At 35.0% G+C, this 17,696-nt stretch overlaps 1 protein-coding gene across 1 annotated transcript; it reads left to right on the top strand.

The window, feature by feature from the left end:
• Positions 1-6,354: 6,354 nt before the first annotated feature.
• LOC136816628 (DDB1- and CUL4-associated factor 7-like) lies at positions 6,355-17,210 on the top strand. The gene is made up of 9 exons (XM_067072966.1): positions 6,355-6,518; positions 6,842-6,943; positions 11,686-11,784; positions 12,167-12,280; positions 12,936-13,001; positions 13,870-13,961; positions 14,512-14,629; positions 15,073-15,190; positions 15,917-17,210. The coding sequence occupies exons 1-9, from the start codon at positions 6,375-6,377 to the stop codon at positions 16,087-16,089; spliced, it is 1,026 nt and encodes a 341-aa protein (XP_066929067.1). The 5' UTR covers positions 6,355-6,374; the 3' UTR covers positions 16,090-17,210.
• The last annotated feature ends 486 nt before the right edge of the window (positions 17,211-17,696 follow it).

Genomic DNA, 17,696 nt, shown 5'->3' on the forward strand with positions numbered 1-17,696 from the left:
GACCTTTAGTGGGCCAAGAACGTCTGCCCCCCGTTTGCTGAGCTTAAATTACTCAAAATCTTTGATCGGTGAAATAATAATCCTTATTTATTCAAAATACCTCCAGGGTAATCTCCATCTGATGTCCTATCAACATAATTTTGATGAAATGATCACAAACTGGCACAGGGGCAAAGCTATTAACTACTAAAACTTCTACGTCAAAACCACAAATTTTTGGACTTAACTCGTTCCTCTCGTCTTTCGTCAAAACAATGGAATGAGTTACTAATAAATCACCTGACACTGATTTTCACAACCTTGATACTGATGAACTAAAATCTTAGCTACAAAAATTCTAATTTAGACAAATACAAAGCTGAAAGACAAATAATCTTCGGTGTGTTGTGTGTGTGCGTATATTGTGTGTGCGTGAACTTAGTGTGTTCCCAGGGTGGGAGGGTGGGTGATGTAACAGGAAGACTTTAGATAATCTACTCAGAATTGGTTTTAAATAAAAGTAAAATTTCTTTATATTCACTATTTTGTTGTCTCTTGCTATTATGATCATCGTTTATTCTTTTTTTTTCTTTAGTTCTGTAATAATTTTCAGTTTCTTCTAGTTCCCCATTTGTTAGAGATCTTTTTTTTTTTTAAGGGTTATCCTGCTGTTTGCAGCAAAAATATTCATTCATTCAATTCAATTCGGAAGCTTTTTGAACTTTGACCCTATGCTGCACCGCAAGCACAAAGCCAAAGTCCGCAAAGGCGGGAAAAAATCAGTTTTTGAATTTGCAAAAAAACGCTCATAGTCTATGTCATAGAAGATCATTCTATGTTTCTATGTCAAATCTTCAAATTAAATGAAAAAAAAAAAAATTCAACTTTTCTATTTTTCCTTTTTTTTGCAAAAGGGAATGAAATAAAGGGATAATGATTATTGAATACTATCCATTGATGATCTGCGGCACTATCGTACAGCTAGAATTGCTTTGCGTATATATATTCGCATGAGAAAATGATTGACAGATTGAAGTTTTTCACCCGCACGAGAGCTTGCGTGGAGTTCTGCGAGCGTTCTCGGCTCAATCCCCGGACCGTGCTAAAAATGGTAGACTGAGCTTTGATCGATCATTTCGCTCAATGGAAGTTGTTGGAATGTTTACAAGGCCCTTGACAGAAAATCGTTTGTTTTATTGTCAATGATGACAGTGCGGTTACTTTAATGGGATAAACTTTCCACGCGTGTTCCAAAAGACAAAACAACTGCGTCAATCCGTTCAGCTGACCAAAATGACACAAAAATAACAAAATGACCTGTCAAGACATTCTAATATCTTTTTGTTTGGCAAAGAAACCAATTTTCAAATAAAAAGTATCTTGACAAGGAATAAATAAGCTTTTCATATAGCCAAACAGAATTACCATAGCTTTTACCAAAAAAAATATATCAAAGATTCAATTTCAGCCATTTCCAGCCAAATCCAACTTTTTGTTCTTGCTGGGGCTTCGTGGAAACTTATCCTGTCCATGTGTAAACATTCCCGTATGTTTGTTATGTACTTGACTACCCGTTGATGCTAATAAAAAATTAACCCCTGCTTTGTGACATTTTTGATGTCATCCACTATTTTGCTCATAGAATGAGGCCATCATGTGGCTTACATGTCAAAATACATCCATGGTTAAGCTGAATAAGCATTTTTCTTGAAACTGATAGAATTCCAAATAAAATATCCATCATATCTTCTCTGTGACTTCTTTTCTTTGCTTGTTTATGCTTGTTTGCAACAAGCAAGCCAAAGCAACCGGTCGAACTCACAAGTTTCTTATGACATAAAAATCTAAAATCAGGACTCACTAAAACTGAAAATGTTGTGAAACAGAACAAGGCTATTTTCCGAGTATTGCTTTTAGATCTTTAGTGTCTAATTTCTTCGAAAATCCCGGGAAACATGCAAATCAACCTCAATGAGCTCACTTTTGCAAAAGTTTGCATGTTGCATGGTAAGCAAACTCTTAGTACCACAAAATTAAAAACAAAGACTCGAATTCACAGACCTGCTAACACAACGTCTCTTACGGCCTCATTATTTTCGGCAAAAAGTCAGTAAAATAAATCTCAAGACCCTAAAGAATGATGATTAAATACCGTAAAGTTTGACTCCGGATAATAACATAGACAGAGCATATTACTTAAGGCTCTATCTACAGTAAAAAAAATTCAATAATGCATCGAATACATCTTCCACCCCCGTTTTTTATTTGCGACAAATCACTCTGGTTGGCTTACCATGCAGGCGCATGTTATGCAGGGGTGTCACACTGCCTCTGTTGATTCCCATTAAAGAATCATATTCTGGTTTTCATGTTATTAGATATTGTTTTAGAGCTTTGAGCTAGCCTGCCTTAAGGTGAAAAGACTTCTAAAATTTTAGAAAAGTGCTCAAAAACGTAACCAAGGTTCTAAGCTACCGTGAAGTCGGGTAACTTTCATTAGGAGAGGGAACTTTGCATAGCCATCAAATGACTGACCAATCAAAGCAGCAAAATTTCAAAACAAATGAAAAACGCCAGCAGGCAAAATCGTCGATTCTGTAGAAGTCACGAAATTGCTGAGTACAGACGTCGAAAAGAAAAATTCAAAATGGCTGCCGAGCGAGCACTGACAAAAACAAAAAATCAGGAGTTTTCAATATTGCCTACTCTGTATAGCAGAGAATAGAGACAGAGAAATGATGCAGTAAAATAAAAAGTAAGGTAGCAATCACAAATATCTTCGTTTCGCGTCGCCCGACTGACTCTCGAAAATTCCGTAGAATTGAATCGGTTACCGTAACTTGGTCTAATGTTGACATCCCTCCTCTTATTTCGACACTATCAGCTGAAATTGATAGAAAAGGTCAAAACTATTTTCTTTGCTCAGTGGTCAGAGAGGAATAATCCTTTCTCAATCAGCGATTCAAGCCCTCATATTATCCCTGTCTCTAAAGAAGGATGTCAGAATTAGACGAGGGATGTCAATATTAGACCAACTTACGGTAGTCGGTAAATCTATCAGTTAGTCACATAGCGTCCCGCCGAAATGCGTATCAAAGATAAATACTGTGAAAGTGCTATATTGTTTACTGGACTCGCAAGCAAAAAATGCGCCGCAAAACTTTTAAAGGGATTCATGAAAAAATAACCTGGCGCTTTTTAATGAAATTAACATTTTCAAAAACTATGAGAAATTGCGTAAAATTTGAGCCATAGATTAAAAAATTTGAGCCAAGTCAACCTTTGAAACTAATTTGAAGATCAACTTTCCAAGAAAAAATCCTACGGGGGAGACGAAACCCACCTAGACCCACGCACCGCCCGATAGGCTATTTCCCGGAAATTTTGCCGGACCTCAAACACAGGCCCATTTACATGTGCGGAATTATTTTTACTTTAGCGTATAAACAAGGCCTTAAAAATTGGGGTGCATGTCACTAGTCCGACACTTTCTAGTCCGACAGTAAAATAGTCCGAATCTATAAGATATATTTACAATTTAGAAGTCTTTTTTCCAACGTCACTTTTGTCCGAAAACGAAAGATTTTAGAGTGTCGATGTTGAATAAGGGTTTTTCACTGAGATAAATATTAATATGTTCTTTTTGGCAGCATTTTGACATAATTAGAAACAAAGGAACAATCAAATTTGCGTAAAGATAATTTATAACAAAAAGAATGCACCCTTTTTGCTTGTTCAGAATTATGCTATAAGGATTGTAAAGCACAAACTTTAATTTCACCCCCCCCCCCGCCAAAAGAAGGGTCGTAAAAACAGCTAAATCCAATTACTTGACTCTTGAAAGCCTAAGGGGCCCAACCTCAAAGTCAGAACTTTGGATTTTTATAAGCACGTGGTTGCTTATAAAAGATGTGCCTCCTCTTCGGCGATTCATATTTCGTTTTATATGTTATTTTGGACTCGTTGTCGGACAAAATTGTTTTTGGAATACTGACGCATTCGTCAAATCCAACGTCGGACATTTTACTGTCGGACTAGAAAGTGTCGGACTACTGACGACCTCCCAAAAATTGAAGCGCTGTCTCGGGAATTGAATGACAAAATTTGGTTGGTTGATGCTGCACGTTCGCAATCAGTGATTTTGTCTCATTTTAAGTTTTCAAGTTTTAATTAATTTTCTTGAGAACTTGAACACTTGAACTTGATTCAGGTGATTCTCATCCTTGTTGTTGCAAATACATCCTGTAGATCACTGATGTTGTTTTTCTGAAAGCTTGATTTCCTAGTGTGACTAACTGCCTGTCGGACTTTTTCTGTCGATCACGTTTCCTTCGTTCAAAAATTTTATTATTGCTGATTTTTTGCGAGCAATTTCTAGCGCACTCGTGGCATTTTGACTTTGTTTATCATTACACGCGCCATTTTGGGTAGGAGGTCACAGTGTGCAAAAGTCTTAATTTGAAACCACTCATAACACACAGTTGTTTTGGCTGACTGGCAGTTTGCTTAAAAAATACACTCCAAACCGACCGACCGACCGACTCACATTTTGGACCCAACGAGGACGGGAAATGAAGATATTTGTGATATCTTGCCGCCTAAACAAACCTTGAACCTTTTGTTTGTCAAAATAAAGAAAACATTCTAGCTGTAGTAATGTTTACATTCCGAAATAAATCCATTTTCCACCAGACCTACAACAACCACCAAGAAGGTTTCAAACCACGCTGCGGCATTACAAGCAATGAATTTTGACTTAAAAAATGTTGAATCCAGTTCCCTGGAAAGGGTATGATTACACTTCCAAATGACTTTTTGTTATAATAAAATTTGTCTTCTCACAAATCCAAAAATATATATAGGTTATAAAACCAACATGGGGGTCAACTTTCTTTACAACAAACTGTCAAATCAAACTTTATAAAGATCAACTATGTAAATAACACTTCTTGCTTTCGTAAAATTTAGATAATATTAAAACCTTTATTGTTTATAATTAGTTCTTCAAAACCATTTCCCTTTCCTGCAGCAGGCTTTAAAGTTCATGTTGACCCCTGGGTTTTTTTGCATGATAATCTAGAAAGGCCTTTAGTGCGGAATAAAACAAATGATTTCATTGGTTTAAAAAGTCAAAACATCAAGCTATATCACGTGATATAGCTATACCTTTTTATGTTTCATCTTTATTTTATATATGTTGAACAGTGAAAAAGAATGCGGCTATTATATTATAATTTTTCCCGACATGTTTCGGATTCGGTCCGTTCTCAAGGGAATGATATTTCTATACATAAGTTTTTATACAAAATTTTTTGATGTCAAATTGGACAAAATAATGTCATTTTAGGCGATTTTGGCATTATTTTATATAGTATTTTCAACACTCTCTCTCTGATCTTCACCATATATATCACTATTTTTGTTTTTGATTTAACTTTGTATTTTAATGACCAGTCTGGTCATTTATTCATTTGAGGGATATGCATGTTAGCCTCCACTGGTGCAAATGGTGCGATCTCACGGTAATAGTTCAGACGTGATTAATCAAACCAATCGAACGGTATTCTTAATTGAACTTTGTCAAACTTGTTAAAGTTGGTTTGATATTCTACGTTTGACGTTTGATATTCGTTTGATATTCTCAAATTTTCTTTTTGAAGTTCCTGTGATTTCCAGGGTCTTTCCCAAACTAACTTGATGAACGGAGGTTAGACATCATGTGTGATACTCTGGCTACACTTCATCATAGCAAGTTCAAGCCATTGGGACAATTAGTTTTAGCTAGTAAGTCAAAATTGATCAATTTGCAAAAAATATGAAATCTAATGGGCTGAGCATTGAGATGTACTGCATGAATAACTTTCCTGGTTAAGAAATTAAAGCCTCGGACATACCTTGAAATTTGTTTTCTTGTCAGTTGAGCACGCTGTCATCATACCGGGTGTTTCAAAAGAAGTGTACAAGTTTGAATTAGATTAGACTTTTCACCTTCAGAGAAAGCAAAGGCTAACTTAAATTTTGAGATTATTTTGCTTTAAATGTTCAAAAGTTATAGAGAAAATTTGAAGAAACTCTCTAAACTTTCAATTTCTCTAGAGGAGGTTGGTATCTATCAAATTGTGGTGCTAGTTTGGGAACATGCGACTTTTTGTATTTCTTGAAAAATTCATGAAAATAGTCTCACTTTCCTAATTTGGAAAGTTTTCTTTCCGATTTCTTGTCAATTAATAATGGGAGTTATTTCAAATTACTAAATGACATCATATTATAGTCCTTTAGGAAAACTTAAAATGCATTAACCAGGATATTGATAGAACAGAAAAAGCGATTGCTTATGTAGATCTACATGATGATACAATTATGATAATGTTGTTTTTCAGAGTAAAGGAAGAAAAATGTCTAAGCCTCAAGTTGGCAAAAAGAAAGAAATTTACAAGTACAATGCGCCATGGACAGTTTATGGTATGAACTGGAGTGTCCGTCCTGATAAAAAATTCAGATTGGCTTTGGGTAGCTTTATTGAAGAATATAGTAATAAGGTGAGTTAAAGAGCTACCTAAATTGATGCGGCTAAAATTCTGCTGTGATCTGACAAAAGAAAGTAACCAAAAATTTAAAATTTAAAATCTATGTTTTTTGCAAAAATTAACTCGTACGAGTCCTTCATTTATTCTATGGTACAAAGATGGGGGAGGGGGGTGATTTTGTCTAAACTCTGGACTTTGAAATCTAGAAGTGATTACAAATTAGATAAAATGCATAGCGTAATGTTCCTACTATAATAGTTACAATGTTTTTCACACCACTTTTCAGATGAAATTTCAATATCATATAATTCATAATTAATTTCAAATCAAAATAGGTACAAATTGTTCAACTTGATGAAGAAAGTGGTGATTTCATACTCCGCTCAACTTTTGATCATCCTTATCCAACAACGAAGATTGTTTGGATCCCTGATGAGGTGAGATAACATCCTGTTATATGTGTCATCACAAACAACTTTGTACTAGTAATAACATGGTTTAGAGGGTGATTTGGGATTAATAACCCCGAGGTTCATTGAAAACATTTCAAAATAGCCCGAACGGACTATTTTGAAGTGTTTTCAATGAAACGAGGGGTTATTGATCCAAAATCACCCTCTAAACCATGTTATTTCGCATTAATTACATGGTCAAAAAAAGAATTGAAGAACACTCAATCGCTATTCTTTTCGAAACTTATAAAAACATTCGAAACTATAAAAAAACATTCGACTGACACTCTTATTTTGATTGGGTTAAAAATTTCGTACGATATTTTGTTAACCAATCAAAATATCGTACGATACTTTTATTTCAACCAATAGAAATTTTTGTTTACATCAGGGCGATTACAAAAAAGCGGGGCTATTACGGATTTATCGCCCCGCTCGTCCTTTACAAATCTAAGCTAAATTTAATCAACCATATAATTAAAATACAAATAAAATGGAGCGTTCCAGTAAAGTGAACGATTTTGAACGTTCTAAGAACACTAGAGGTTCTTGAACGCTCGGCTCCTGATCATTCCTTTTTATTTACTAGTTTAAGAATGTCTTAGAACGTTCGGGAACATTGTAGAACCTTCAATAACGTTCCAAAACGTTCTCAAACGTTCTTATTGAGTTAGATATTAACCTTTGGACGCAAAGGATCATTCGCAAACGTTCATTAACGTTCCTAAACGTTCTGAAACATTTTTGAACATTTGGTAAGGGATCTTCTCAAAAATATAATCGATTTTCGATTATTAAGTTCGATTAATGATTCGACTATTTAATCGAATAGCTGCCGTCGTTTAGTCGAATAGGTTCGACTATTTAATCTCCTATATTCGATTATTTAATCTCTTTTATTCGATTATTTAATCCTTGTATTCGATTAATTAATCCTTTTTTGCTTATATCTTAGGGATCCTCTCAAAAATACCGAATTTCGGTAAAATGGTTTTCGGTTAAACTCGGATGTTTCTTTTGGACAATTTTCCCACCCATCGCAAGTGAAGAGGATAAAAAATGCTAAAAAATGATATATAAAAAAGTACAGGTTGTAATCCAATTTTCATCGATATTTTTGCCTTGAAGTTATATCTTTTTTCAACGTCAATTTTAACTTCACGTTTCAATGGAAGCGCAATTTCGAAAAAGAAATCCCTTTATTTTACAAATCATCGACACATATCTACTCATTCTCTTTAGCATTTTTTACCTCCAAAATAAATAAAACTTACTGGTTATCCTTGGGAGTTTTTGATATCCAAAAATGAATCACCATTAATAAAAACAAAGTTTAGATAAATAAAGGCTCCCATCGAAAACTGAATTTCGAAGGGAGGAAAGTCTGTAGTGAAAACTGAAGCAAACAAAGCATTCCATTTCCATACATACATACCTCTTACAACCATATCTAAATGTAATAAATTTTATAACTTTCTGTTTCAAAGTCTTTTCAAAAATACAAAATATGAATAAAATCACAATATTTTAGGTTTAATTTTTAGAAAATGTTTTCTTCTCAAAACCAAACTCACAAATGAATTCAATGTTTTGATTGCAACATTTTCGAATCTTTCGAATGCGTGACGCAATTTGATTGGCAAAAAATAGAACTCGCGCGAAAAACAATGCAACGACTTCATTTTTTAGATGAGAAAAAGTGCAACAACATCAATAATTCTGCGCGATGATTCGATCTCTTATCTAGCCATTAAAAAAAACCTGGATGTAAAATTCGAATCCATTTTTGCAAACAGAATAATAGAGCATGACGTAACTTGTAAGAAAAATATGTTGCATTGACCAATCAAAATGCCATGATTGACGTTTGCGAACAGAACAATAGAGCAAAAGATTGTTTTCTTCCTGCTTTTATATGACGTAATGACGTATTCTTGATCTTGTGAGTGCTCTCCCTTTTATCCTTTTATCTTTTTTTTGTTTTGCCCTTTTTGATTTGAACATGAACACAGCGATGGAGTGCTATTTTCGAATCGAAAAACAATAACAAAGACATAAGAAGCAACTGTGTTGAGAGGTAAGTGCACAGAGGAAAGTGTGTGGAAATTAAAAAGATAGAAAAAGATAGAAGTACTTTATCGTGGAGAGATCGTGGAATTGTTATCCAAACATTAAGAAACTTAAAGATGATGCGATAATGTGATTCACAAAAGGATTATTCTATCATTTCATAATTTATGATGCCCCTTGGTAGATCAAAAATCCTTAAAGGTAAGAAGAATTATGCAGTCATTGGTTGATTTGACTACGGCTTTTTGAAAATATTTTTTCTTCTGTCTTTCAAATCCACAGTAGACTTGTTTGCGCTGTTTTCGATCTACGTAAGAAAAAATAACCGATATTCGACTATCTTTTGGAAAAAATTCGATTATATTTTGGAATCAAAAGGATTAATTAATCGAATCATAAGATCAAATAGTCGAACCGAGGGGACTAAATAATCGAACTGAGGGGACTAAATAATCGAACTGAGGTGACTAAATAATCGAATTTCGATTGTTAAATAATCGAAGTACTTCGATTATTTAAGCGAATTTTTCGCTTAAATTCGATTATTTAAGCGAATTTATTTTTGAGAAGATCCCTAATGTCTCAAGAACGCTCTATTTAATTTGTACTCCAAATCGCTTGTGATGACAATGTATTTGCCCAAAATGAGCCCTTCAAGAATAATGAAAATCCGTTCATAATTAGTATATTATTATTAGATCTACCCTGAGCCAGTCTGGAAAGAAGGAACTTTTATGCTGGAGATATTTTTTCGTATCCAAGAGCTGTGCCACTGCATAAAAGTTTTTGAGGGAAGTCAGAGATTGAAGAAAAAAAACTTTTTTCGCAAAAAACGATTGACCTCATGGATGTGCTTTAGCCATGGAGAAGCATTAATCACTGGACACCCTGCTGGGGAAAATTCACTAATAGTCTTTTAACAAGGGTTGTAAAGACGATTACATAGATGGTAATGGAATTGATTGATATTGTGCTATTCTTTGTTGAAAACTTTTCAGTCCCTCTAGCGGATATTTTGTTATCATCTCTCAAAAAAACTGTCTGGAACGTAGCATTTCATTATAAAAATTTGCTTTTTGCAATTTTTTTCTTACGTTTTCCTATTAGAGATTCTACTTGTAAGCTCTTTTAGTTGGGGTTGATTTGGTAAACAGTCAACTCTCTCTAATTCGATCATCTCTATTATCTTTCTGTAATTCGAACTAAGATATATTGGTTTCCTCAGCAGGAAAATGGTTTAAATTAATCTGTGTTATTCGAATTTTTCTGTAATTCAAATAAAATATTTGGTCCCTTGACGATCGAATTAGAGAGAGTCGACTGTAGTTTTCTTCTCCCTTCAATTATTTTAACTTCCTCCTCTTTCTATCATTCCCAATACACTTTTTGGACCTACCTCCGGGTACCCCGGTGGAGGTCCTTTAAATTAACCCATGTCCGTTCGTTCGTCTGTTCGTCTGTTGCCAGCTTTTCTCGAGATTGGCTCATTAGTTTTTCAGATTTTTTGTACAATGATGCAAAATAGCAATGCCCAAAATGTGACGGAGCCCAATTTTCGGAAAAAAAATTTTTCCGGCCGAAAATACCGGAAATATCCCGGAAAGACTGTTTTTTTTGGCACTTTCTCAAGATCTTATCATTAGTTTTTTCAGATTTTTTGCTCAAAGATGCGTATTAACAATGCCCAAAACATGGCCGAGTCAGATTTTTGAGGAAAAAATTTTTTCCGGCCGGAAATCGCTGTTTTTCTGGATTTTCATTGGACTTTTTCCTTATAATTGGTTGTTTTTTCATTCAAAAACATTATTAATAGCAATGCCCACCATCAAGCATGTTTCAATTTTCAATAAAATTGATTTTTGAAGCCGGAACTATTCAAAAATCGCCGGAACAACCTATTTTCGCCGGAAAGACAGTATTTCTTGAATTTCTCGAGCTGTACTTTATATTTTTTTATGAAATTTTGCACACTGATGCAAAATGACAATACCTAAAATGTGACGGAGCCCGATTTTCGAAAAACATTTTTTTCCGGCCGAAAATGCCGGAAATATGCCGGAAAAACCGTTTTTTTTGACATTTTCTCGAATTTTCATCCTTATTTTTCTCTGATATTTTGCAGAATGATGCGTATTAATAATGTCCAAAACATGGCCGAGTCCGATTTTTGAGAAAAGCCGGAAATTTCCGTTTTTGCAGATTTTCATTGGATTTTTTTGTTTCATGTCTTGTTTTTTTTTCAAACAAAAACATCATTTATAAGAATGTCCACGATTAAGCATCAATTTTCAATGAAACTGATTTTGGTACAGGAACTTGCTAAAAATCGCCAGAACAGCCGAGAATCGCCGGATTCTATGAATTTCTCGAGTTGCTCTCGTATTATTCTGCATTTTCATACTATTTTTCTCATTTTTCAATTGTCTTATTACATCAATCTTCAGGTAGGTCCATTCAGCATGTAGCTTGTTTTTATAAGAACAAAATTTTTGAAGCTTTTGGATGTTCTTACTTAACTTATTGAGTTTTAAGCCTAAAAATGTTCTTAACATGTTCTTAGTTTGACAACTTGTTCTTAATCTTTTGGCCATCAAAGCCTTATGTTCTTATATACTTTGTTCTTATAAAGAAACACGTGTATTTTTCTCATCTCATAGAGAGGACATTATCCAGATTTAGTGGCAACATCTGGTGATTATTTGCGAGTGTGGAATGTCTCAAATGATGAAGTCAAATTGGAAACACTTTTGAATAATGTAAGTGGAGCTTTATAATGGGTTGTTAACCTGGGAGTGCTTCAGCAAAAGAGAGAGTTCTTGGTGTAGTTTTTTTTATAAACTTTTGAAAAGTTTCAAAACTAAGTTTTAAGATATGACTTTGACTGGAATAAGTTCTTAGGTTAGACTTTTTAGATTGGGCTGACCTTTTTGTCTGTCACACCTGAAATTAAACAAGTGATGTCATTTCATATACCTTTAGTATAAAATTTATTGATAACAGAAGCTTCTCGTTGTTCATCTTTGAAATGTATAGATATATATTTTGGTCCTCAACCATCCTAAATAGAGTAAAACTACTAAAAGATGTTATACTTTTTTCGCTCTCTACAAATATTCAATCTATCCACTCTTTTTTTAGAATAAGAATTCAGATTACTGTGCACCATTGACCAGCTTTGATTGGAATGAAGTGGACCCGAACATCCTGGGAACTTCAAGTATCGATACCACATGCACTATTTGGGGATTGGAGGTATGGAAAGTTATTTTTGCTGATTTTACCATTATTAATGTTTAGGGTCCGAGATTGACTGTCGCCTTGGATGGTTAGCAATACGAGAGGACAACCCCCCCCCTCCAATTTTATTTTTTAGGATATTCCATCACGTTGTAAAAGGCTCGTTAGTTGAAATGCTGATATGATTTTTGGACCTTTCTGGAGGTCGTATTAATTAACCCATGTGTGTCTGTTTGTCCGTTACTAGCCTTTTTCTGGATTGAACAATATTTATACGTATACTCAAAATGAAAAAGAATTCGGGGTAAATTTCAGTCGAAAAAAACGCTAAAAATGGTACTTTGTGAAATGAGCTTTTTTGGCATCAGGTCCCATTTGATTTTACGAAATTATCATAGATTTTCTTCAGATAACATTTTTCATCATCTTTCATGGTCAAGTGTCCCTTAGAATAGTACAGTCTTCTGTAATTCCCTCTGTTGGAAAACGGTTTAAGTTATTCTCTGTAATTCGAATCTTTCTCTAATTCTAATAAAAATTTTGGTCCCTTGAAGATCAAGTTAGAGAGAGTCTACTACTATAACCTTGTACTTTTGTTTCTCTAATTTAATCCCTTCACTGTAAGTGTGCACCAATTCTTTTTTTAACGTTTTCTAAACTTTTGTTTTAGACTGGTCAACCGATTGGGCGAGTACAAGGCCATGTAAAAACACAACTGATAGCTCACGATAAAGAGGTAACCACGGCAATACATTGTTTTCCTCTGCTCTTTTTACTCGTCATGTGCATAGCGTCAGCCTGGGTTTAGGTCCCAGGCAAAAATTAGGTCCCCCCTGAGTTTTAAGTCCCCCCAAAGATTTATGAATTTTTTGTTAGTTCCCAGGACTTTTGACCCTAGACACTTTCAAAAAATAGCTGATGTAAATTGCGTTCAATTGTAAATTTAAGATAAAATATTTTTTTAGATTTATGAGCTTCAATTTGGGTAATTGAAGCCAACTATTAAGCTGAATTATTTTAGCCCCCACGTTAAGTGATGAGATTTTAGCCCCCCCCCCCCCAATTGCATAGGTCCCTCCCCCCAAAAAAGTGGTGTACTTCCAGCTCCCTCCTTTTTTGGGAAAAATTTAGGGTGTAACCCCCCCCCCAACTACACGTGACCAGATGTCACACAGATTTCCAATACAACTATCAGCTCTTAAACGCGCGGTCGGCTTTTGAGGGGACTGGTAATGAATATAAAATGTTTTTCTTTGAGAATGTTAATGCAGCGACTTAAGACAATTTGACGCCCTTCTTTCCTTTTAAAATTCAATCCAGTCTTCTCAAGATTTTAAAGGTTGATGGGTGTATAAAGTGGAATTAAACTTGTTTGTTGTTTACAAACAAAAATCTCTAATATTATCTACATATTCAAAATATTTTTGGGAGCTGCGCCCAGCTTCATCAATATACAGCTTTGCTGAGAAAATTCCTTTTCAGGCATATTAGAAACTCAATCTAAGTTTACAAAAACAGCCCCCAGCTCGAGGTGCTTAAAAAAATCCCTGCGTACTCATACCCTCCGAATTTTCATTTTCAAACTAATGATTTTGTCGTTGCAGGTATACGACATTGCATTCAGTCGAGCGTGCAGCGGTCGCGATACGTTCGCTTCGGTCGGTGGCGATGGTTCTGTTCGGATGTTTGATCTCAGGTTAGATTGATACGATTCATTAGAAATGTTCCTGTAACAGTAATTTGTGGACACGATCTGTCTAATTTCAAATTAGGTCTCTCAGAAATCTTGATGTTCATAACATAGGTTATGCTTCTCTAATAGGATAAGATAAATTCGAAAAAATTTAGATGAATTTATCAAGGCTGAACAAGTTCATTGTTTTTTGTAACAAGCATATATGGTCAATTTTAGACAGAACATTTTGTCATTAGTTGATTTTTTTACAATATTTGACTTGAAAATGTGACTGAAAATCGCCTTGAATGAAAAGATGGTGTTGTTTGTTATTATTTGTGATTGTTAACTCCGAAAAGTTCTAGATTCTAGGCCGAAGAAGCAAGCCCAGTGTATTGATTAGCGTGAATATGTACTTGAGGTGGTGAACCGAATTTTTAGACCGGCGATGGGCAATTTTTTTTCGTTCTTTGGACAGGTGAAATTTGCCGTTCGCCGGCCCTGAATAAGACCCCCCCCCACTCCTTTGTCAAAGATGTAATATTTTATGCTCTACCTTTTATTATCATAGACACTTGGAACACTCGACTATTATTTACGAAGAAGCACAACACACACCTTTATTAAGACTGGCCTGGAATAAGCAGGATCCGAACTATTTGTCTACATTTGCTCTTGATAGCATGGAGGTAAGTTGATTTCATATTCTAATACTGTCTTGTTTTTCTTTCTTCAAAAACAGTACATTTTTGTTTGGGCTCTTATTTTCTGGTGCTTTGACCCTCAAATTGTTCTTACCCCGCTCTTATCTTTGTGTACGCTCACATGAAAGCTTTCACTCGGCTAGACACATGACCTTCGAAATTTTAGTCCATCATAGAGCGCGGTGTTTCTGATCACCCATGATTCCTTTTCACTATGAAATGGCATGTTCGGGATTTCTACTACAATGTCTTCTGGGAAATCGAGTATAAAAAAATTATTCATATGATTTCGTGAAGTCAACGCAGTGGTGCATATAATGATTTGCGATGTTATTAGGAGGCATGATTGAAAAATGTTAACGATGTTACGCACTGATCAATTTTCTGATAACTTATTCTCTATTTTTCTTATCTTACTTACACAATAGACGATCATTTTGGACATGCGAATGCCGTGTACTCCAGTGGCTCGTTTGAGTAATCATCGTGCGGCGATCAACGGTATGGCATGGGCACCACATTCTTCATGTCATATTTGCACATCAGGTACGTTTCTTTTTGTACTGTGATTATCAGATGGTTTTGAAGATATATGGCCTGAAAAAGCTAATGTTGTCCTTAATAAGACCTTCAAGCATTTTGGTGTAACTTTTTTCTAATGTTGATATATCACAATCCAAAAAATCTGAAAATGGGTTCTCGTATGTTTCTTACGTTGTAGTTCTATTACTTTCTTACTAAAAGGCGAAAACTTGCAACTTAAGATATTTCCACTTTGGAAAATATTTGGGGAAAAGTATTTTGAATTATGTAGTAAATCGAGTATCCGAAAAGAGATTCTGATTTAATGTTTGTCGATCATTTTCTCTAAAGCTGGTCAATTAGAGCCCAATCCTCTTTCCATGCACTTTTTGACATATTGGTTGATTTTGTGTGTTGACTGATGTATTTCGATATGCAAGGAGATTTGAAAGTCGCGCTTTCCATAGTTCGAACCGGTATAAACGCTCTATGTATCTATAAATACTATGGCCAGGATGGACTTTTGCCAAATATTACAGTGCAGTCTCTTCAACTGAAACTTCTATAACTCGAATATCTTCTTAACTCAAACAAGATTCATGGTCCCTTATGTCAACAATGCCTTATCAACCTTACTCCATAACTCGAACAAATTTGTGTTCTGCCTGTGTTTTCATGTTATTGAGACTCCAATTATTTTCAAAAATCTAATCAAAGTGATTACAAGAAATTTATTTTTATATCTTCAAGCTGACGATCACCAAGCATTGATTTGGGACATCCAACCCATGCCACGTGCAATTGAGGACCCAATACTCGCTTACACAGCTGAAGGTGAAATCAATAATGTCAAGTGGGCCACAAATCAACCTGATTGGATCGCTATCAGCTACAACAAAAGTGTTGAAATCCTACGTGTTTAAGACAATGGACATTGGATTTTTTTAAATGGTTTATTTTTGATAAGCTTGGGTTATCGAATAAAGCAAAAACCAAAGTCGGTCGAGATCCTATGTGTCTATGGACAAAGGACATTGGTTTTTGAAGATGCTTTATTTTTCAAGTTTTGGTCAAGGCGCATCCAAAGGCGAGTGGATTCTTTGTCCAACTTGCCATCTGGCTCGATAATGCAAAGGTAGTTTATCGCTATCAGTTACAATCGGTTTATTGAATATAGCAAAAATCAAAGTTGCTAAAGATCCTCCGCGTTAAAGACAATGGACATTGGATTTTGCAGAAAGCCTTATTTTCTGATAGCCTCGGTTGACTGAATAAGGTAAAAGCCAAAGTTGCTCAAGACAATGGACAATGGATCTTTAGGGATGTTTTATTTTCTGACAAGCTCGGTTTATCGAATAAGGCTGTCTTAAGGTTGTTGATTGGTTGATGGAGCTATCTCCAACACAACATCATTGGTTACTAAGATTCTAAACATGAAAACAACATATGCTTGAGAAACTTGGACAGGGGCGTTGTAAATGAAGAACTCTGAACGCGGCACATTTTTATTGGGTCGTGGCCAGGTCCCACAAAACGTTTAACTTTTGTTTCAAAATATCCTCGAAAGTATCGGTAAATATGTTTGTACGTATTCGCTTTTTAATAGTGTCCTCCTGAAAAAAGTATGATTGAAATGTCTTTCTAGCGTTTTCATCGGACGATGGTTTCAAACATTCAAATTCCAATCTCTCTCTCACTATCCTATTATTTTTTTCAATCAAATGTTAGTAAAACTATGCCAAATTTGGATAATAAGTTAGCATTGAACCAAACTAAATCTCAAAACGGCCATTTTCATCACGTCGTTGTTCACTTCCAAGACAGGTTTGGCCTAAAAGTAGAAATTTCTCTCGGTTTTGCATGGTGTTTTGTTACTGATTGATACTTAATTTTTATCCAGTTTTTTACGGTTCGATGCGTGAGAGCAGAATATTTGTCATTTTTACGCGCAAGCTTATGTAAATAGTCAACAATTTATGTAAATATTTTTCTTAATTTCATTTTTTTCTATGAAGAAAACAATTAGCTTTGAAAATTTACAATATTTCGATTTTGTTTCATTTTTCGTTTTCTTTTTATTTCATTCCCGATTTTACTCTCTGGATTCCCTGCTCCCTCTCTCTTACGCGAGACTCGTTTCCAGGTCTCTTTTATTGCCAACTCTCCATCGCAGATTCATATTTTCTCCTCCGTTGTCTTATCTGGTACCAGATGTGGAAATATGCTACGACACGCTTTGCTCTGAAGGTCGGGCATATTATAACATCTGGAAGGTTTGCATTACGGAATTTGACTTGACCGCGTTTGAACATTTTGTGAGGAGCTTGGAAACGATCAACATAGCAAGTTAGCATCTAATTCCAATTCGGATGCGGGTGCTAGGCAGAAAATAATAACAAATCTGCTGATTCGCATCAGATTTGTTATATTTTCTAGGCTAGCACCATATGCAAATCAATATTAGCACCATATTCGATATGGCTCGGAATCATATTCATGTACCAAACATAAACAATCATCCCTAATTTAG

The sequence above is a fragment of the Clytia hemisphaerica genome, unplaced genomic scaffold (assembly GCF_902728285.1).
Source record: "Clytia hemisphaerica strain Z4C2 unplaced genomic scaffold, Clytia hemisphaerica genome assembly, whole genome shotgun sequence".
NCBI lineage: Eukaryota > Metazoa > Cnidaria > Hydrozoa > Leptothecata > Clytiidae > Clytia > Clytia hemisphaerica.